The sequence below is a fragment of the Hibiscus syriacus genome, unplaced genomic scaffold (genome assembly GCF_006381635.1).
Source record: "Hibiscus syriacus cultivar Baekdansim isolate YM2019G1 unplaced genomic scaffold, ASM638163v2 tig00117021_pilon, whole genome shotgun sequence".
Taxonomy (NCBI): Eukaryota; Viridiplantae; Streptophyta; class Magnoliopsida; order Malvales; family Malvaceae; genus Hibiscus; species Hibiscus syriacus.
Genome location: NW_024063527.1, coordinates 920,981 through 942,880, shown reverse-complemented (window position 1 = coordinate 942,880; position 21,900 = coordinate 920,981). Strand labels below are relative to the sequence as shown.

Genomic DNA, 21,900 nt, shown 5'->3' with positions numbered 1-21,900 from the left:
TTCTTTTTCAATTCATCAAATAATATCAATGATTAAAGGGTTATTTCTAAAGTTTTAGGATTCAAGCAATTGTATCTACAAAATATGTTATAAACCGTTAAATTTTTTAATATACCACCTTTAATAATATTAAACTATTAAAAAATTATTAACTTTTGAATACATATTTAAATTGAGGAATAAAAGTCTTGGATCCAAATAAATAACATACAAGTCAAGGCGAGTGTTGGATTATATATTTCGGATAATATATCCATCAAGTGGCCTTAAGTAGGGACGAAACTATATAGAGAATGAGAGAGATTGTTACCCCTCCTAAAACTTTTGGTTTAATTGAATTTTAAGTCCTTATCAATTTTGATTTAAGTGAAAATATACTTTTGTCCCTCCAATTTTTAAATTAAATATAATAAAAAGTATTATTTAGAATTAGATACCTTATTCCTCCTAATATTTGATCCTAATTTCATCTATGACCTCAATGGTAAAGAGAATATTATTTTCTCTAGAGATTTTAAGTCTCAGGATGTATATACATTGTCAATAGATTATTTTTTAATAAATAGTATGTATAATCATCATATGTAAAAAAAAAAACATTTTGAATAACATATGACATGACATGAAAGTGTAATCCACAAGGTGATAGTGCGTGTGGGGCTTAAATTCAAGTGAGGCCGCAATTTGCGTAGAATCTAGGAGGGCATTGGATTATTATAAATTGCCTCAAGATCAGCCACATTAGACAAGAGTAAAGAGCATCTCCCCCTCTTGAGAAGTTGGAAATGGAAGAAAGAAGAGGGAACATCAAAGTAGAGATTAAGGAAGAAGGAAGCACAGTTGATTGGAGGGGGAAGCCTTCAAACCCCAACAAACATGGCGGCTTCAGAGCTGCTTCATTTGTTCTTGGTTTGTTTCGCTCTCTCTCTCAATCTATTTTCCATTAACGTCTGAGCTTGAACATCTTGTTTATGGTATTTTATGTTTAATAATGAATTTCAGGGCTTCAAGCATTTGAGATAATGGCAATAGCAGCGGTAGGAAACAACCTGATCACATATGTGATAAACGAGATGCATTTCTCCCTCTCAAACGCAGCAAACATAGTGACAAATTTTGTGGGAACAATCTTCCTTTTGGCCCTCCTTGGTGGTTTCCTCTCTGACTCTTTTCTTGGGAGTTTCTGGTCCATGCTCATCTTTGGTTTTCTCGAGCTTTCAGTAAGCTTTCTTCTTTATATGTATTCACTAACACTTTTCTTTTCTCTCTTTTTCAATTCCTCTTTTTGTCTCTCTCTGTCTCTTTCCATTCAATAATAGTGGCTTAACTTGCTCATCTGCAGTAGAAGTTTGGCAGGCACTGTACCCCTTTTCATAAAAAGAAAGGCCACTTGAATCTGATATATACAAAATATAGGGATCGAATGATGGCCTTTTTTAATTAAAAAAAAGTTATTTATATTTGTAGGGATTCATATTGCTGTCGGTCCAAGCTCATGTACCCCAGCTAAAGCCACCAAAGTGCAACATGGTAGTTGATGGAGGGAAGTGTGAAGAAGCAAAGGGGGTGAAGGGCTTGATATTCTTTGTAGCACTATACTTGGTGGCATTAGGGAGTGGATGTGTTAAACCCAACATGATTGCTCATGGGGCTGATCAGTTCAACGTTCAAACCCCTTCACACTCTAAGAAGCTCTCAACCTACTTCAATGCAGCCTATTTTGCCTTCTCCATGGTGAACTCATTGCCCTCACTGTTCTTGTTTGGATCCAAACTCATGCCGGCATGGATGTCGGATTCGGGCTGTCGGCAGCCGTAATGGCCATGGGACTAATCAGCTTGGTTTCTGGGACTGTGTATTACAGGAACAAGCCTCCTCAGGGAAGCATATTCACCCCCATTGCTCAAGTAATCAAATCTCACCTTTCATTTCCCCTCCCTTAATTCCTTTTCTATTTTAGACATAATTAATTAATGTTTGATTTTCATTTGCGTATATTTCTACAGGTTCTAGTGGCGGCAGTACTAAAGAAAGCTAATTTGTCCATCTAGTCCTAATTCTAATAGCAATATGCTTCACACCCAGAGGTTTAGGTAATTTAGATCCCTTTTGCTGACTCCTTTACTTAAATGTCGTTTTTAATACAACCCCAAACTTCATAAATCCGATTTTCACACCAACATAAGTTTAGGGTAAAGTACACATACGGTCCCCAATTATAGGGTATTTTTGTTGAGTTTCCCGACTACCAAATGCTACAAAATGATCCCTTGACTATAGGACACTACTTTGTTTAGTCCCCTAACTATTAAAAGTTATAAAATGGTTACCTGACTATTCATATGTTCCATACTCATGTTTTTCCGTTAAAAGATTGACAGTTGTCTATTAACTTATTGACTGAGATATCATAAAATCATATTTTAATTATTTTAATGATGTCTATTAGAATCACTTTTGCTCAAACAATCGTCATCTTTTAATAAAAAATGACGAGTTTGAAACATATGAAGAGTCAAATGACTATTTCGTAAGTTTTAATAGTCGGGAGACTCAAAAAAAATATCCTATAATCGGATGACTATTTTATAACTTTTAATAGTCGAGGTATTCAACAAAGTAACTCCCTATAGTCGGAGGATCATTTGTATACTTACCCTAAAGTTTAATTAATTGGTAAGAAATTAAAGAATTTTGAGTGCATGGTTCAATGTCAGCATAGATACAAACAAACATGAATTGGTGTGTAGGTTCTTGGACAAGGCATGCATCAAAGTTGAAGATGGCAATAACAACAAAAAGGAGAGTCCATGGAGATTATGCAGTGCAAACCAAGTGGAGAACGTGAAGATATTGATTTCAGCGATCCCAATATTTGGTTGCACCATTGTATTCAACACCATCTTGGCCCAGCTCCAAACATTCTCAGTGCAACAAGGAAGCGCCATGGACACTAAACTAACCAACTCTTTCCACATCCCTCCGGCCTCCCTTCAGTCCATTCCTTACGTAATGCTCATCTTCATCGTCCCTTTATACGACAAATTCTTCGTCCCCTTCGCCACCAAAATCAGCGGACACGAATCCGGGATCTCCCCTCTTCAAAGGATAGGCTCCGGTCTGTTTCTCGCTACGTTTTCGATGATCTCGGCTGCTTTAATGGAGAAGAAGAGAAGGGATTCGGCCTTATATTCGGGGAAAACAATATCCATCTTTTGGATCACCCCACAGTTCCTTATCTTTGGGTTATCAGAAATGCTTACCGCGGTTGGCCTCATTGAGTTCTTCTACAAGCAGTCCATGAAAGGGATGCAAGCCTTTTTGACAGCCATAACTTACTGCTCTTACTCATTTGGCTTCTACTTGAGCTCGGTGCTCGTCTCCGTCGTAAACAAGATCACGTCGGCTTCTTCCGATGGCGGCGGTTGGCTTAGTCACAATGATCTCAACAAAGACCGGCTTGATCTTTTCTACTGGTTGCTTGCAGTCCTCAGCTTTCTCAACTTCATAAATTATCTCTTCTGGGCTACATGGCATTCTAACCATTCCTCTCCACCACCACCCACAGCACCGCATGAGGTTAAAGAGGTTGGAGATGACAATATACCATAAAATTGCATGGGACTTCCATTTCTACATATGATATGTATATTTCAAGGCAATATTATCCGCTAATATCTTGTATGATGATATCATAAAGATTTAGGATACCATTCCAAAATCTCTTTTAATACGTATACAGGCGTCGTATAAACTAGTGTAGAAGTTACTACAATAGACTATATCGTACTCAGGGATGGATTAAACATATCTTGAAAATTTTAAATTATCGTATATTTAGATATTTTTTTTGTATTTTTTATGATTATATATTTTTACTCTCCTTAGAATTTCATAAGTTCGTCTCCTAGAATTTCAAAAATTCATCCTCTAATATAAAAGCATACATTAATTCCTGATCGTAATTATTTGTTGCTGTTGTTTTCGAGGGATACATGATTAAGCAGTATTTGAAGTTGAAAAAACAGGAAGAAAAGATGATGTGCACTCGAATTCTAGACAGGGGTGCCAACCAAACCAATGTATGGATCTTATATATAAAGTTTGATGTTGACCCTTCTACAAGGGTTCAATGCATTCTCTTGATGTTTTGTAACCATTACAAATCGAAATTAAGGTCACCCATTGATCATGGAAGAGCACCTTGTAAATATTAATTGCTTTCTTGTAATGACAAGAAAGGAATATGAAAGCAGTAAGTGGCGAGCTAGCTAGTGCTTTCTTGCTTGGAAAGAGGGACCCCCTTTTTTTAGAGCCAGATGATCTAACCTCTATGATGGGATGCATGAATATGAAACATAATCTAGATAAAGTCAAATGGCAACAATTTATATATATAATAGATGAAAAGCTGACCTATGAAAAAGGAAGGAAAGCAATTGGGAAATTATAGTGGAGAGAAGTGGTATGCATGTTATTATTGCCATATATGCCCCGTCTAAGAAACATGTCTCAAACATGTCTCTCTCTCTCAACATACTTCACCATTCGGCCTCCTCACACACTATTTATATAAAATTATATCTATCTTTCAATATGTTTGCTAAAAGACTGACATGGAACCCATAGTTGACCCCGACGAAATAAGTTGTGTTGTTTTCCTATTCATTTACAGTTAGTTGCATAAGTATCGCGGTTGTGTTTTTGTTTATCTATTTTTTAAAGTTATTTTATAGAGTTTTTTTTAGAGATTTATCAGGTTTAAATTAATTATCTTAACTATTATGCTAATAATTTCATAAACTTATTAATTTGTTCAACATATAAAGATAATGTATATTCTTACAATATCCGTCAAGATTCATACCCAAAATTTTGAGTACATTCTTTCTCAAAGAGGAAATACAGTTAACAGGCAATGAAGAATCCAAACAAATCACAAAGTAATCTGTCTGCATAATATAAGCTCACATTCACCTAAGAATACTAGAATAAAAATCACAATGAACAATAAGTTATAGTTTTCAATAAAAGAAAGAAAAAAATATAACACAAAGTAGGATTTTTAGCTCTTTGATATTTTGAATAACTTTCTTTTTAATTCACGACTGATACAATATCATTTTTAATATTTTGTCATTGATTTCTAACTATTTAAGAGGTTGAAAGAAGCTTGAAGTAATAAATTCACACATTAAATGACTACTTATATAGGAAGTTTTTTAACTTTTGAAAAGGAGTCTTAAAACTCTTAAAATGGGTTAAAGTCTAATGTTTAGTGGTTTTGGGATTTCGAATTGAGTTTCTGATTTCAAATTTAGGGATTTAATTTAGGGTTTAAGATTTATGATTTAAAGGTTTAAGGTTTAATGATTTATAGTTTTATATTTGAGTTTAAGAATTAGAGTTTATGGTTTACAATTTAGGCTTTAGGCTTTGTGGTTTTAAATATAGGGTTTAAAGTTTAGGGTTTGTGCCTTTAAAGGGTAGAGGATAGAATTTAAGGTCTATAGTTTATGATTTAAGATTTAAGAGACAAGGTTTGAGGTTTATGTTTATGGTTTAGATTTTAAGGTTTAGGATATGATGTTTGGTAGTTTAAAGTTTAGGCTTTATAGTTTGAAGTTTGGGGTTATATAATTTTAGCAAAAAGACACACGAGTGTCCTGAACTTTCCAAGAAAAAACCAATGTAGCCATCATCCTATTTTTTTTTTATCAATGTGACCTTCCAACTCGAATAAAGAATCCAATGTGGTCATTTGACCAACGTTTTCTGTCTATCATTGACCAATGGTTTTGTTAATTCATGTTGTTATAAATTGGGTAAATTACACCATTCATCACTCAACTATTTTCTTCTCTTCTATTTTTGTCACTAAACTCTAAAAGTTTTTTTGGAAACTATAGAGACTTCATGGACTAAGGTTGTAGTTAACCTATTTTATTTTAAGGGTAAACTACACAAATTGTCACTTTTGTTTGAGGAGTAAATTGCTAATCATGGATCTTTTTGTAACAAAATAATTAAGGGATAAAACATCAATTTACCCCATTTTCCATAAATTTTTCTTCCCCAAATCTATCTTTTCTGCCGCACCGCTTCCCCTGCTTCGTCTCAAAACCACTGCTTCAACAATTCTTCAATAACATAGTTTGAACAAAGAACTAAGCGGGACAGCTGGAATTCAAATTGTCGTAGCAACGCAAGCAATGAGAATCCTAATTTGAAATAGACATCATAAATTCCAACTTCTATCTAAATTCGTAGCACTTTAACATCATAAAGTTCAACAAAATAATGATTTCTCAACTTGTATCATCTCATCAATTCTATGTAGTATACAAATCAATTTTTCATATCAAACTCAGCTAAAACTAACTTCTCAAGCAGTACATTTGATCATAAGAATCACTACAGAAGAAAAAAGCAGCAAAAACTTTAATTTCAACTTTCGTTTTCTTCTTTTTCCTTTTAACACTCTTCTTACATTTCAAATCCAAATCCGCCTCTTCACCCACACCACTGGTACCAGCTCTATCAAATCCCACGAGTGAAGATGAAAGGTCATGTCCACCACAGAAACAACGCCTGGGTCATCGGCAGCGTCATGGTTTCCTTGATCAAACCTCGCAGCTTTCACCAATAGTGCTTTCTCAACAATTGTCAAGCTTAGGTCTTCATTGGCTTCCTCGTCATGTTATTGTAGAATTGTTGAAGCAGTGGTTCAGAGACGAAGCAGAGGAATCGGCTCGGCGTAGAAGATAGATTTGAGGAAGAAAACATATGAAAAAAAAGGATAATTGTTATTTTATTCCTGGATTATTTTAGGTTTACAAAAAAAACCCATGATTAGCAATTCACCCGAAACAAAAGTGGCCATTTGCATAGTTTACCCTCAAAAAAAATGGGTTAACTACTAGTTTATTCCATGAAGTCTCTAAAATTTCTGAAATTTAAAACTTTTAAGAGTTTAGTGACCAAAACAGAAGAGAAGAAAATAGTTAAATGATGAATGATATAATTTACCTAATTTATAAAGTAAAGAATTAACAAAGCATGGGTTAAAGGATCACGTTTGGTTTTTTTTTTCGATTTAGAGGGCCACATTGATCCAAAAAAATAAAGACTACATTGAGTTTTTTTGGAAAGTTCAGGGACCTCAAGTGCCTTCTTGCCTATAATTTTTTGTGCACGTGGAGGATCAAATTAAAATGAATAAAAATAATCACCTCAAAATAAATTAAACAAATAACCCATGCCAAGCAGCAATTCAGCCTTGAAGTCGGGGTAATAGGGGTTAAAAAAAAGCCCAACTGGTAATGACATCATCGCTTAAATTTCAGGCCGAGCGGTTGAGGGAATAAAGATCCAAAATAGTATCGGATATATAGAAACAAGCATGAGCCAAAATCCAACAGTTATATTCTTTCACAACAACAATGCTCCCCTGGTTTCCGATATAATAAATCCAATCGGATCAAACCCTAACCCTACTTTACACGATTAGTATTCCTCACCTCACTCATTCCGGATGGAGTAATACTTGTCCCACAATGTTAGGGATTTCGATATTTCACTCATCAGATTCTTCAACTTCATGCTGCTATCTCCCCCGCTGCAATATTAGACAAATCATCTCAGCAAACCAAAATCATAAACTAAAATGGAGTAGAAAGTGGGGGGGGGAACATCATGTGTAATGTGTAGAAATGCTAAACCTTATTCGGTTCAATGATGCAATTGCACGCAGAGCACTACGGATCATATCTTCATTACGATCTACTTCCTGTTTGACAGCATCTTGCTTTGGCTTAAAATTAATAGTCTTTTGAAGAGGGTCCACCAGTGAGTCCAACACTGAATATCAAATTACAGACGATTAAACCAATGATAATAAAACAGTCCTGGATCGTCAGTTAAGACAACCCAATTCGTCTCTCACCTGGTAATACAGCAGATGGACATTTATCGGCAAGTTTCGAAAGGATAAGATGGCAAGGCATCTTAACATCATAATGGTCTGACAAAATGTGAAAAATCTAAGTCAGTTAAATGATTTAAGGCAAAAATGTATTATCTTCAGCCAAATAACCCTAATACCCTGTAACTGTTGCATTAAGATTTTTGTGCATGACCAGAAAAGATGAGCTTTTGATCCAGAGAATAATTCAAGACATAATAATTTAATTTATTTTAATCAGATCTTGGTTTCAGGTACAACCCATGATAAAACTATCCTCTGCTTTAACAAAATTGTTAATTGGTATAATAAATCATCTAATTATTACTCAACTAAATATAACGACTAATGTACACAAGGTTTGTAACCACAATATAAAGGGGGAGCAACTTACCATCAAGTCCAGATTTGAGGAAAGGGACAATGAAAGATGAAGGGTTCACTTGATCAAGACAACTATCCAGCAATGTGTCTACGCATTCAAAAGCTGCCTTCCTCAGCTCGAGACCATCATCCACAATGTGCTTGAAGGGACCAAGGTCGACAGTTCTTATCAATTCTTTCTGCACCAGGCCAGAATTTAAAATAAAACATAAGAAAAAGCAGGCATATATCCACAAGTTAAAGAGAAAGTGGAAAGAACTACGACGACTAGTAGAAAACTACAAGCATAAAAAAGAATGATGCAAACAAACAAAATTAACAAATGAAACAATGTAGACCTGCATCAGACCTGAAATATCATGATAAATAGCACCGGATAAACAGATCATTAAGCTTAACGAAGTAAAAGCATATTCTTCCAAAAGAATTCCTCTTCAATTTTGGGAGTTACTAGAATTAAACAAAAGAAAACCAAAAGATTTGTGACGTAAAGCAGTAAAGGACAATCCAGAAAGTCACCATTAGCTGACACCTTGCATAATAACTTTTTTGTTTATAAAGGATGTTGCTAATAGTTTAAGAAAATTAACAGCTGTGTTGCATGAAAATCTTTTAGTTAACAGCAAATTAATTTGAAAACCTGATTAACTGCAAAACATCAATACAATCAGCAGAAAGTAAACTTTTAGTTACCTTAACAACTGTTTGATCATAGAGAAGTGGCAGTAATTCAGGAAGAAGACCCTTAATTAAATTAGGCTTATTGTGAGCAAAAGTACTTAAAGCCAACACAGCTGCACGCCTAACATGCTGCATCAAAGATTTCAGATAAACAAGAATAAGGCTTAGAAAAATAAGAAAATAAAAGCATTTTTTCTTTTTCTTTTGGGTATTAATAAGAAGTAGTCGGGTACTCACTCGATCCTGATCCTTGATAAGCATAAGGAATGAAGCAATCTCAGGATAAATAATCTCATCTATCTTCTCCGGTCGCTCAACAATAGAATACTTTACAGCAATGACAACTGTTGCCCTAGTGAATGCCGCTGGACTGGTTGTTCTCAACTGTAAGAAATTCAAATTTTAAAATAACAAATGCATTATTAAATTACACTCAATGACTCAAATGCCAAAAGCTCAGCAGAAGCTCAAAGGGCATTGGACTTGTGAAAATACCTCAAGTGCTGGAATGAGTTTTACTGGTTCAATGAGTGCAATTTTACCAAGGCACTCAGCCACCACATTTCTGACCCCCTCTTCCTCACTTTCACAGTGATTAAAAAGTAATTTGAGAATTTTCTCAACACTAGAATCCTGAAACTCTGCTTTATCTACAGATTGCCTTACTATAACCTGCAAGAAGTAAATTTAGCATTAACATAGATGCTGCATCAGACAAAAATATCCAGCAAGGTTTGAGTGCCATTTCAAGAAAACATACCTCCTTAAGAGAATGAAGCAAGAGGTATTGTTTCTTCTGCTGATTATCAATCTGGTCCAAGATGAAAGGTAGATACTTGGAAAGATTCCCGACAGCTATATTGCCAAGAGCATAAGAAGCAGCAGATTTTATCTCTTCAAAAGGAGATTGGAAAGACTCAATAATTATAGTCTCAATATGGGCATGTGAGCTCAGATCCTTCCTCCTCCCGATCTCCCCCAAACAGAGCAAGGCTAGATGCTGTTTAGGTAGTTATAATTAATTAATACATATATTTATATACATATTCATATACACATACACTTCCATAAAGTACAATATTAGAAGATTGGTTATACACACACATACATACTGCTTGAAACAGTTTTGAACTCGTACAAACGTCAAAAGTGATAGTATTTCAAAATTTTGGAGAAAGAATATACTGCTTGAAAATGCTATAAATCCATCTAATTAAACAAAAACACCATCTTATAATGTTAATTTCATACCCTGTTTGATGCATGTTTAAAAAGAGAGTGGAGAACAATCTGGAAGGGAAATACAGAAGACAGTGGAATGATGCCATCCAGAGCAAGAAGCTGGAATTGAGCTAATTGGATCCGTATAGAAAGAAATAAAACCCCACTTAATTACTAGAATCCAGATCCAACAGCAAAGATATAACACCAATATAAATCAGTAACACTGGCCAATTGCCAATTTACAGGTAAAAATACAACCAATGCAGTAGTAGAAACATCGCGAGGAAAATAAGAAAAGATTTAAGGAGAATACCGAATTGGTTGTGCCATCATCTTTAAGGATTTCAGTGAGCATTTTGACTGTAGTTGAACATTTATGATCACCTACAGCAAGACAGAGAACAGCCACACATTGAGCTATCGAATACAACGCTTGTTTCGCAACGCCGCCAGATTGAGGAGATGGTTTTGCACTTGAAAGAAGAGATTCCAGTAATGCATCAAAACTAGTGTTCTCGGAATACACCAAGCCAGCGAAAAATTTTGCAAAGCCTGTAATTTCCGACAAAGAATGCTTATACACACAAAAAAGGGATTTTTACAGCAGATATAACCTCATCAAATTGAAAAGGAGATACCAATAGTGCCTGGCCCTGCAGCAATGAACTCTTGATCAATGTTAGTGCTTGAGGAAGAACTCTATTGTAACAGCAGAACCAACATTTTGGCTAGATCTCTTGCCGGCCATTAGGGTGCAGCAGAGTTCAAGTGCAAGAGCCGTCATATGCAAATCAGAGTCACTAACACAAATAGAGTGGTTTAGAAAGCATCAAAACAGTAAAACCAAGAGAAATAATAATAATAATAATGATAGGTACAGTAGGAAGAGAACCTTATCAGAGCTGAAAGTTCCACAATGATAACTTCATATGCAGACGGGCCAATTTTATCCCCATAAGCAACAATTAATGAATTTAGTGTCCCTAGTGTTGCCTGCCTTAAAGCCCGATTTGCCTGTTTTCCAAACCAATGGTATTTATAAATCAACCATAAGTATCACTGCAAACAGTTCATTAATTCAACAAGATGCAAACTTCCATACCTTCCGCAGGAAGCCAGTCAACTCCGCAATTACATGCTCCAGAACACACGATAGATCTATCCGGAGTGGAGAAGCAGCAATAATAGCAAATGCCTATATTCAAAATTGGACAGATTCAGAGGCCAAACACAAGCTTGCATGAGCATGTAGAAAAACAACCAGCAACTAAAAAGGTAACTTCAATATATGAAGCCAAAGAAGTATAAGCAGATCCAATAATAATTATGCTGCAATTCTAAAATTCCATGTAGCATCATAAAATCTATAATCAAGTAAACCAATGTGTTCCATCCAACAAATCAGAAATCAGAAACAACTTCACTAAAAAAACATATATCATAGACAAAGACATTAAAAGATATAAGAGAATGCAGCCCAGCCAATGGCACGTGCATTTATAAGAAAACAGTCCTTAATTTCTCGAAGTTTAAACAATTTGAGGTAAGAGAGAATATTTAATTGGATACCATCGGTTCCATGAAATTGACTATGCTAAAGCACCCCTAACTTAACATAGCCATGTGTTAGGCCATGAACAAAAGCAACCACAAAGTTAACTAATTTTCCAACCACCACTATTTTGTCAATTAAAAGATTACCATTTATCTTTAGACACAGCATTGGATTTAGAATTCATTTAATGAAAATTTGTATGGATCGTAGAGAGAAAACAGCATTATGCTAAAACTCAAAGCCTACCGCTTAATGGACATCTTATCATATGACAGTAAAAGTCACTATGCAATATAAATACATAAAAGCTAACCCTAGTCCCCGTTGAGGCAATTAAGAAAATATAATTCTATTTTAATCACCTTTTAAACAGAGCACAGTTATCAAGGAGTATACTCTAGATGCCAAAAAGTTCTAATCTCAAAAGATTCACAATGGACTTACAAGAAAATAGAATACAAAAAATGTTTTTACATTACAGAGTAAAATAGACAAAAATTGGTTGTGGTCACACATTTCAATAATACCATGCCAGTATTTCGACAAAGAGATAAATCTCATAGAGAACCCCATACAATTTACTTTTTTTAGTGGTACCAGTACTTTAAAAGACCAATCTTGTACATGAGCTACAGTCACATGTGTCAATCTTATCATATGACGGTAAAAGTCACTATGCATATAAATACATAAAAGCTAACCCTAGTCCCCATTGAGGCAATTGAGAAAATATAATACTATTTAATCACCTTTTAAAAAGAGCATAGTTATCCTGGAGTATACTCTAGATGCCAAAAAGTTCCACTCTCAGAAGATTCACAATGGATTTCCAAGAAAATAGAATACAAAAATGGTTTTCATTAGAATAAAATAGACAAAAGTTGGTTGTGAGGTCACACGTTCCAATTACAACATACCAGTATTTTGACAAAGAGATAAATCTCATTGAGAACCCCTTATGATAAACTTTTTCAGTAGTACCAGTACTTTAAAAGACAAATCTGGTACATGAGCTATCGTCACATGTGTCAATCTAACCAGGGTTTCAAAAAACGTTCCGAAAACGCGATTTCGTCCGTGATATAGCGGTTTCGCCGCCGTCCGAGTTACCCGTTACACCCGCAATAGCGCCCGCGACGGCCACAATCATGGTAAATCCAAAATGAACGAAAACGCCGCGATTTGAAACCCTGAATCTAACAACTAGGCCTAATATCACTAAATGACATCCGGACATGGCCATAATCCACTTTTCCCCTGGTACCAGTAAAAGACCAATCTGGTACACTAGCCATCGTCCCATGTGTCAATCTAATAACTAGGCTTAATATCACTAAATGACTTGTCAGACACCACTTTCATCCAGTAAACATAATATATGGCATATTAATGCCACTTCGTCTTGCCACATCATCATTGTTTTTAATACTTATTTTTTCACATTGGTACCGGTACTTATCTTTATAAGTATTAAAAATGCAAACATATTGGTTAAATTTGAGAGCTATGAAGAGTGGGGCTAATAAAGAAACTCGTCCAGAAAAACAAGAGCATGCATGATTAAATGTTCTGCAAAAATTAAACGATAGTTATCACAGGTTGAGACAACAAAAATTGTCGTCGTATAAATCTAATGCTTCAACTAAAACAAATGATTATCAAGAGTATGGAAAGCAACTAACCTTCACAGTAGTGAGCCGAGTTATTTCATTTCCCATTCGATCAACAAGTACCGGAAGGCATGCATGTAACTCTGTTCCAAGGTTATCACCAAAAGTTGAAATGACAAGCCCCATGCAAGTAATAGCACACTCCTTAACTTCCTGAGAACGATAGGAAACAGGAAAAATAACATAATATTAATTAAACTAATCTTAAAAGCATTTAACTCATCACAGATGGAACATGGAGGGAGAAAAGTAATTAAACTCTTCTTACCTGATCTTGATCTTGGTTAGTCAAGCGGGACATTATCGCATTATAGATTGAATGGACAAAAGGTTTAAAATCAAAACCAAAACCCTGCACCATAGAATCATTATTGTAATCAATAACTCAAATGAAATTTGGAATTACCCAAATAAACATGTTAGGATTAAATCTGGATAAGACTTATTCCAGCAACAAAGAGAATTGTTAAACAAAATCTCAAATTGCGAGAGAAAGGTTCCACCTCAAGATTTGGGCGCACTACACGAACAAGTTCTCCACACACTCTCAATGCCTCAGCTGTGACTTTGTAGTAACGCTCACCAACAGCAGATAAAACAGGAGAAGAAAGATCCTGAATAACAATTTACCAACTTGTTATCATAGAACAACCTAATATTGGTCACCAAAAACCAGATAAAACAATGAGGGAAGCATTATACCCTCAGAAATATTGTATATATGTTAAGCTTACCAAGAGGCTCAAAATTCAAAAAGAACTAACAAAAAAATAACATGGTCGTTTTTTGAGAACAGATGAAGGAGCTGAAATTGAAGCAGAATAAAAAACTTGTTACAACAGTTTTAAGCAGAGAGATCAAATGGTTCGTGGATTAACTTAGTTTCTCAGCAAAGAAGCATCAAGCCAATTTAATTTCATAGCAGTCTTAACATCATTGAAAGATCAGAATGAATTTAGAGACTGAAATGATGAACAAAAAAATACTCATGTTACATCTAGAGTAACAAGCTTCCAGGTTTCACCTTTTGTATATTTCTCCTAGTTTCTGGAAACCAAATACCCCCAGTCAGAGAGATGGAAGTGTAAAACAACAGCATTTTTCAACTAATCTGTGATATTCGAAAAGCATGAAGCATACAACCCTTTTTCAAACAATGGGTGAATGATCTTTGCCATTCAGAGTCACAAAAGCACTGAGTTTGAGCATCCACATAAACAACTTAATTTACCTTAGTGTAAGGGTGAAAAACAGAAGGAGAATGTGATGCCAACACCAATCTTGTAAATATAAGTGCTTCAATCTTCAGATTTGAAGTAGAACATTTATCCTGAAATATTTACAAAAGGAAATATTTGGAAAGATGAAAAAATAAAAATAAAATACTCGAACACACCAAAAAAGTGTGAAAATCACATACATTTAGTGCCTTCTCTATTCCAGGTACGAGGGTTCCAATGTGATCGGCAAGGCAGTCTGGCAAGACAACTACAAGTTCTTTCAAAACAGAAAATGCACCAACCTGTAGATAGAATTATATGTTATGAAAAAATAAATATACAATATCCTATAAAATATGTAAGCAAAGCTTACCTTTGTCTTGACAGATTTCTCACGTAGCTGCCGATTTATGGATTTAACAATTTTTGGCACCTCCTGTTTCAATAGCCATCTTGGACTGTATAACATTAACATTGCAAGAGTGAATCAGGCTGAAAAGGCACAAGCATCCAAAAAGGTATTGAAAATTTTCATTATTACAGATGAATCAATAAATGCTCTTCAACAGGTTAAAGTTAATTTAAAAAATGAATTCAAATCCATCTAACAAGAAAGAAGATGAAGACAAGAAAAGTGTCGATGAAAGAAAACAATAATGATCAGGGTTTATATGAGTTCAGCAACTTATGAGGAAATTAGGCTTGGTCAATGAATACTCAAATTCAACTCATTTGCACTTGAGCTAAGATAGAGCCTGAGCCATTCAAGTAACAAGTTGAGTGAATTTGAGCTTCGCAATACTAGACTTGCTTACAGTAGAACCAAGCTAAAGAGTAAGTTATACAAGTAATGGTTCGAGAATTACAACACACAAGTGGCTGAATACCTTATCATGTTTCAGAATTTTAAAAATATTTTACTGTTTTATTCATAGATAAATAAAGTACTATATACTTCAATTTTTCAAACCTTAGTTGAGTGCAGCATTCGAGTTCGAGCTCAAGTTTCAAGCTTGTTAATCAAATTGATGACAATTGAGCTTAATGGAATCGAGCACAGGTAGCTTAATTATTTTATGAGTCAATCTCAAGCAGAAGAATTAAGCCAGGTAGAACTCAGTAAAGCTCAAGCCCCAAGTTTATTGGAGGACCTCAGATCCTCTAAATTCCTAATATCAACTCAAGAGCAGAAGATGAGAACTTCAAGATGTTCAAATAAAATTCTACGTCAATGCAAGGGAGCAAAAATTCCTTTATTTGTGTGAGGTAATTAGGGCAAAGAACAGCTTACAGTTTTCTGGAACTTCGATTACATGATGTCAAAGACAATTACTCATACTAACTTGGAGCAGATGATGAGCTCAACACCTTTAAACTCCTAATATAAACTTAAGGCATATGATAAGAACTTCAGGTCATTTCAAGTTTTAGGTAGCCTTAAAGTTCAATTATATTTCATGTAGCAGTAGAACAATTAAAATAATTATGAAACCTACTAACATTTCTAGAGTTTCAATCCAACTTCATGAAATAATTTTAAATTTGAAAAAATAACTGATTGAATAGTGTCAAAAAAAATTTGAAAGTGAAGGAAGAAAGTAATAAGATTAACTAATTAATTCTAAAACAATGAAAGACCAGTTAATAATTAGGCCAAGAGTGATTGAAGTTGAGAATCAATCCAACAACCTAATTTATCTTCTATAGAATATTAACAACGAACATACTAAAACAAAATGTCAAGCACAAATTTGTGTAGTACTATTATTTTCATAAATCTGCAAATTTCAATAAAGTAAAGTATTCTCCACACTATAAGTTGATGGTGGGGTTATGTAAGATATTATTTTGAGCCATTCCAAACCATGATTGGGTAATGGTCATTTCAAATTTAAGCAAGCCACTATGAATTTCAAAATCCAGGTCACTCCAGATTGGCAAAGCACCAATAAGAATAAATAAATAAAAAATACTTGAAGAGAAAACAAAACTTAGCTGCTTCAATGATATAAGAAACTCACCTGAGTTCATCCAAGTCAGTCTGTCCCATAGTCACATTCCCAGTTTGGTGTAGTAGCTCAATGAACGTATTGAAAACATCCATCTGCAATATTTTATTATTTGATAAACAAACCGACATAAGGAAATCTATAAACCATTGCTTGAACATTACCTTGACATTTTCTTCCCTTTCTTTAAATCTATCAATTAACTTGGGACAAGCCTGCACCAAGAGAGTATTACATCTTTAAAATGGTGTGTGGGAACAATCCTTAGAGTTCAGGATAAAAGGGAAAATGTATACCTCCCCATACAGTTTACATAGCATCTCAGGGCGAGAAACAATTAATGCAGCTAAACATTTAGCAGCCGCTCTTCGAACTTTCCAGCTTACATCTTCATCATCGGTATATTCATTTGCACTCTCACTGTAAAACAACAAAGATCTAGAGCTAAATAACCAGTCTTTTATGCAGATTTAAACTGTAAATCATCTTTGATGCAAATGAAAATAATACTCTTCTTCGTCCTCCTTGTGATTCTCATCATCAGTATCTTCCTCCATGTTATCAGTAAAGTTTGGATCGTAACTTAAATACTCCAAAGCAAGGAGAAGAATTTGATCACAGTAGGAAGAAATATCTCTAGGACAGCGAAGCAAAAAACTTTCTAGTGCCTGAAGTCAAAATTTGATCATGAGCATGTCAATTATTAAATCATAAATGTAACCACCCAGAATTATCAAGCACTAAAGCACAGTACACCCTATAAGATATGAAGCCATATACAACACCTGCAAACTATACTCTCGAAGCTCCTCATCATTTTCTGATGCAGTTGTGCAGTACTTAATAAGCACCGGCACAGTGTCTCCAAGATGTGGTCCAAAACGATACCCAACAGCACGGCTAGAATACAATGATAACATATATTTTATTAACAACATCCATAACAACAAATAACACATTGAAATCATAACCTCAAAGATTTAAAGATATTAAGACTCCGTGAAGATAAAAATAAAATAGCGCCGTGTTGCTAAAAGAAACATTTTCTATCAAATACAACATTCAAACTTAGAAGAAATAAAATCCACATAAATATTTGTATATACTCAATTAGGAAGATAATAGTCATCCATGTGATTTTGTTGAAAATAAACTTAACCCCATTGATTTGAAAATACTCTTTTATCACTCTTGAAAATTAAGAAATTTAAGGATTCCAATATTGAAACTAATATTAGTTCAAAATTTTACTTCAATGCCGAAAATATCAACAATTTGTTTTCAGTTTCATTTGCTTCTGATTTGTTTTTGTTCTAATAAATTTCTTTAACATTAAACACCTTTGTTTTCAAATTAATGATAACTAATTTATTTAACAAAAGAATTCAATATATGATGATTCATTCATGAAGTTAATATATAACTGAATTATAGATTATTGTTAAAATATTTAATATGTAATTAATTAATAATATAACTTTAACTAAATAGGACAAAATTATAATATGATTTTAGAATTACCTAAAATTATACTTTTAAAAAGAAATCTAAGTGAAAAAAGAAAAGAAAATATAAACTAAAATAAAATAAGACAAAGTGAAAGAGTATGTTTATCTTTTCATTCTAACTTACTGATTAATAACATTAACTTTTCAATCCCAAGCAAAGCCCGAGGTGTAGGAAGGTATTCTTCAAAAACCAGGGCCAATTAAGGATATTTTCTACAAACCTTAAGAGGGTTTTGTATTTTACTCTTTCAACAAAATTAACTTTACTGTTAACAAGTTTAGCAACTAAAATTCAAAGAAAAAAGTACAGCAAATTTAGAAACTTCAATCATAAGCAATATGAGGCGAAAGAGGTAATGACCTCAAAGCACCAATCATCTGAATGTTCGTGCGGATCAATTCTGATTTTGTTCCCTTACTTCCTAAATTTCTTACAACTTCAGAGGTGGTCTTCGCTAATAAGTCATCTGACAAGCTTGAAGAAAGAGATGCTGAAAACAAAAGAAAGATTAGTCAATAGATTATAAAAACAGAATATGGAGCTAATCTAAATGATATAGCCAATTCCCCTTAGGCCTCAGCCTCCTTGTAACAAACTAAATAAATACACTATGACGTACATTTTAAAAGATATATATGAATCAAAATCTATTTTTCTCTTCATTCCTTACGATTGTCAATAAACACAACAACATTATATTAGGTATCAAAGAAGTGAAACCTCTCCTCATTGCTACATATTGGCATGCACGTCATACATGACAAGAAATAGAAGGCCTCTAGCTTTCTCCATAGTGAGCAAAACAAGTACAGGAATTGAAAGCTTAAGGAAATAAAAAAAATAAGTTTAAAGGAAAATTAGCTTTCTCCATACGTCAAACTGTTACTCCACAAAGGATTCCAAGATGAAATATAAGTTTGAGCACATCAAATCAAGTTTAAAGGAACAAAAATTCAATCAATAAAAAGGATGATAAAAAAGATCACCAAACAAACAGATATGTTCCGATTCAGCACATCTTACCAATACAAGAAACTGTCCTCTTTCTAACACTAGCTTGATTGGAATTCAATTGTGATAGCAATGCATTCAAAAGTATCTCATGGTCAGTTGCCATAAGATTTCCGAACTTGTGAAGAACATCACATAAAATGTCAAGACATTCACATTTGATTTCCGTGCTAGTCCCCTGCAAAAATATTAAAATAAATAATAAATAAATAACCATGAATAAAAAATATTCAAAGCAAGCAAGAAAAAGAAAACATGTCTATATTTCTTTCACTGCAAAAAGACAACATTGCCAAAGGAAGTGATATCAGCCTCAAGGTTCATCCCATTTCATGGTCCTATATATGATTAGCATGATGAAGCAGTAAAAGAAGTATTTATGAGAACTTTATGAGGCAAATATCATTGTCCATAAATCTTAGTGGAATTAAATTTCTGCACCAGAACTTAATATAATCAAGAAACTAAAATAATACATTAAAAGAAACACTTTGATAGTGGAATTCACTGAAGATGTCAATCACAAAGCATTGACAAGCAGTGTTTGGAAAATACCCGCCAGTTACTCCTCTTATTAGTTGAGGAGATAGAGAAACTAAAACAGATTGTGCAAGCGACGGAGTAGAGATTTCAGCAATGATTGTCTTCAAAGCTATGCTTGCAATGTCACGGTGCTGATCTTTGCTGTTAAGCAATTTCTCACAGAGTTTATTGGTCATCTCCACAACTCTTGATTCACCAACCTTCTTCACCAATGGAGCAAGACTGCAATAGAAGATAAAATAAGAGTAAACTCAAAACAATGCAATACAAGAACCAGGAAAAATCCTGTAAACTGACCTAGCATGTTACCACTCAAAAGAAGATACCTAAAATATACAAACTTATGAATGCAAAACACCACGTCAAGGAATAAAAAGCTTACCATTTGACAGCCAATCCGGAAACGTCACCAGCTACATCATCAAGTTGCTGGAGGATAATATCTGACAACTTTATCTCGAGGTCAGAATCAGCCTTAAAGCCCTCCTTGTTTAGCTCATTTAATAAATCAGACGTAGCCATATATCTATAATCTTTATCCTTCCCAGTCATCTATAGGAAGAAATTAGTAAATTACAAAACGATATCAGATAAGTTTTTTTTTTCATTTTCTCTTTATTTTCTCATGCATCTATAAACTTAAGCAAACTGTAAGAGCTAAAGCAAGACAGAGAAAACCCGGAAAATTTCAATTAAATCAGTATATATAACAATACCTTTTCTAGAATACCGGTCATCTGTAAATTTGCCATCGTTGTAATGTGAAGTTCCAACAATCTCAAAGCCAATTTACACTATCTAAGCTGAAATCGACAGTGCAATGAAACAAAAAAAAAACAGAAAATAAAATAAAAGCAGGTAAGAGCTTCATAGAGAAATTAAATTATATATATACACAAAAAATAAAGAATTAAGAAGCAGATCAAATTCGAGCAAATAACAGTCAAACATGACTGAAACAAAATAAAATAGTATCCAATCTGCATTACTGAAAGACCGTGAACTAAAACAGAAAAGGAGACAAATAAATACAAGAAATGAATATAAAAAATGAGATTATTGAAAACGATTAGAACCCTAGAAGATACAGCGAAGACAATGTGATGTAAAGAAAATATTTATAAAAAAGCATGGGTTTGCATTCTTGAAAGGTGAAAAACATAGTCGCTTAGACACAGGCAAAAATCTATGAAAGCGCGAACAAAATCAAGAGTAGATTCGGCCGGTTCTAAGAAATTAAAGGTAAAAAAAATTAAAATCAAAGGTTAGATTAAGTACCGGAGCAGTACAATTACAAAGCAGAGAGTCAAGGAAAAGGTAAGGCAAGCGAATATACGAGACGATAGTTTCACTTTCGAATTTTGCTAATCTGTTTTGATATTTAATGGAAATAGGCTTGATGAAATTAGTGGAAAAAGATATCAGGTTTAATTACCAAACTCGCCCTCAAATTGATCCAAAATTCAAATAAGCTTATGGTTGAGCCATTGGATCAAACGAACTCTTTATTGGAAAAATTACTATATCTGGTTAATACTATATTAACAGTTACACTCACTTGTAATTATTAAGAATTATAATTCTTAGACATATTTGACCATCATAATGCAATTATATCTTAATTTCCTAACAATAGGACGACTCTGCTTCTGCTCTTCTTTGAAGAAAAAAAATTAAGACTAAAATGCAAAATTTGATTAAAATATAAATTTAAAAACAAATCATTTTAGTGAAAACAGAATAATTAAATTTTGGTGTTTCACAAATCGCAAAAAATGAACAAACTTGGAACTATACCAAATTGTAAGAAAATAAAAGTGCATAGACTAAAACTATATTTTTTTTAGAAATCATCCTTTTAAAAGAAGACTACGAGTTATGAAGGGAATCGAGAGTATTTTTGTTTATGAATATAATTATGTCGTAAAATCTTAAAAGGATATTAAAATTACATAGACCTAAAATGAACATTTTCATAAACTTATTTTTTATATAGAAAGTTGATAGTTTTATTAAAAATATTTAAAATTACAATAAAAATTTATAAGCATAACTGTAAATAAAATATAATTAGGATATTTTTTATAACTATTGACAAAAAAAAATAATCACCTAGATCACACATTGACCA

General features: G+C 33.7%; 2 protein-coding genes across 2 annotated transcripts; one reads left to right on the top strand and one right to left on the bottom strand.

Moving 5' to 3' along the window:
- The first annotated feature begins 744 nt into the window (after positions 1 to 744).
- Positions 745 to 3,774, top strand: LOC120195838 (protein NRT1/ PTR FAMILY 4.3-like). Its single transcript, XM_039197774.1, is given in 7 exon segments — positions 745 to 909; positions 1,003 to 1,220; positions 1,468 to 1,729; positions 1,732 to 1,907; positions 2,007 to 2,026; positions 2,028 to 2,093; positions 2,751 to 3,774. Coding segments are annotated over 7 exon segments (1,728 nt in total). The 5' UTR covers positions 745 to 785; the 3' UTR covers positions 3,613 to 3,774.
- A 3,596-nt stretch (positions 3,775 to 7,370) lies between these two features.
- LOC120195955 (cullin-associated NEDD8-dissociated protein 1-like) lies at positions 7,371 to 21,119 on the bottom strand. The gene is given in 31 exon segments (XM_039197883.1): positions 7,371 to 7,618; positions 7,722 to 7,860; positions 7,946 to 8,023; positions 8,358 to 8,526; positions 9,041 to 9,157; positions 9,266 to 9,412; positions 9,524 to 9,700; positions 9,789 to 10,028; positions 10,566 to 10,795; positions 10,798 to 10,804; positions 10,891 to 10,958; positions 10,961 to 11,052; positions 11,145 to 11,266; positions 11,355 to 11,447; positions 13,490 to 13,630; positions 13,746 to 13,829; positions 13,981 to 14,091; positions 14,709 to 14,807; positions 14,898 to 14,999; positions 15,071 to 15,155; positions 16,719 to 16,801; positions 16,871 to 16,921; positions 17,003 to 17,126; positions 17,217 to 17,374; positions 17,492 to 17,606; positions 18,576 to 18,705; positions 19,239 to 19,408; positions 19,785 to 19,991; positions 20,152 to 20,321; positions 20,486 to 20,572; positions 21,048 to 21,119. Coding segments are annotated over 30 exon segments (3,642 nt in total). The 5' UTR covers positions 20,522 to 20,572; positions 21,048 to 21,119; the 3' UTR covers positions 7,371 to 7,521.
- Between the last annotated feature and the right edge of the window lie 781 nt (positions 21,120 to 21,900).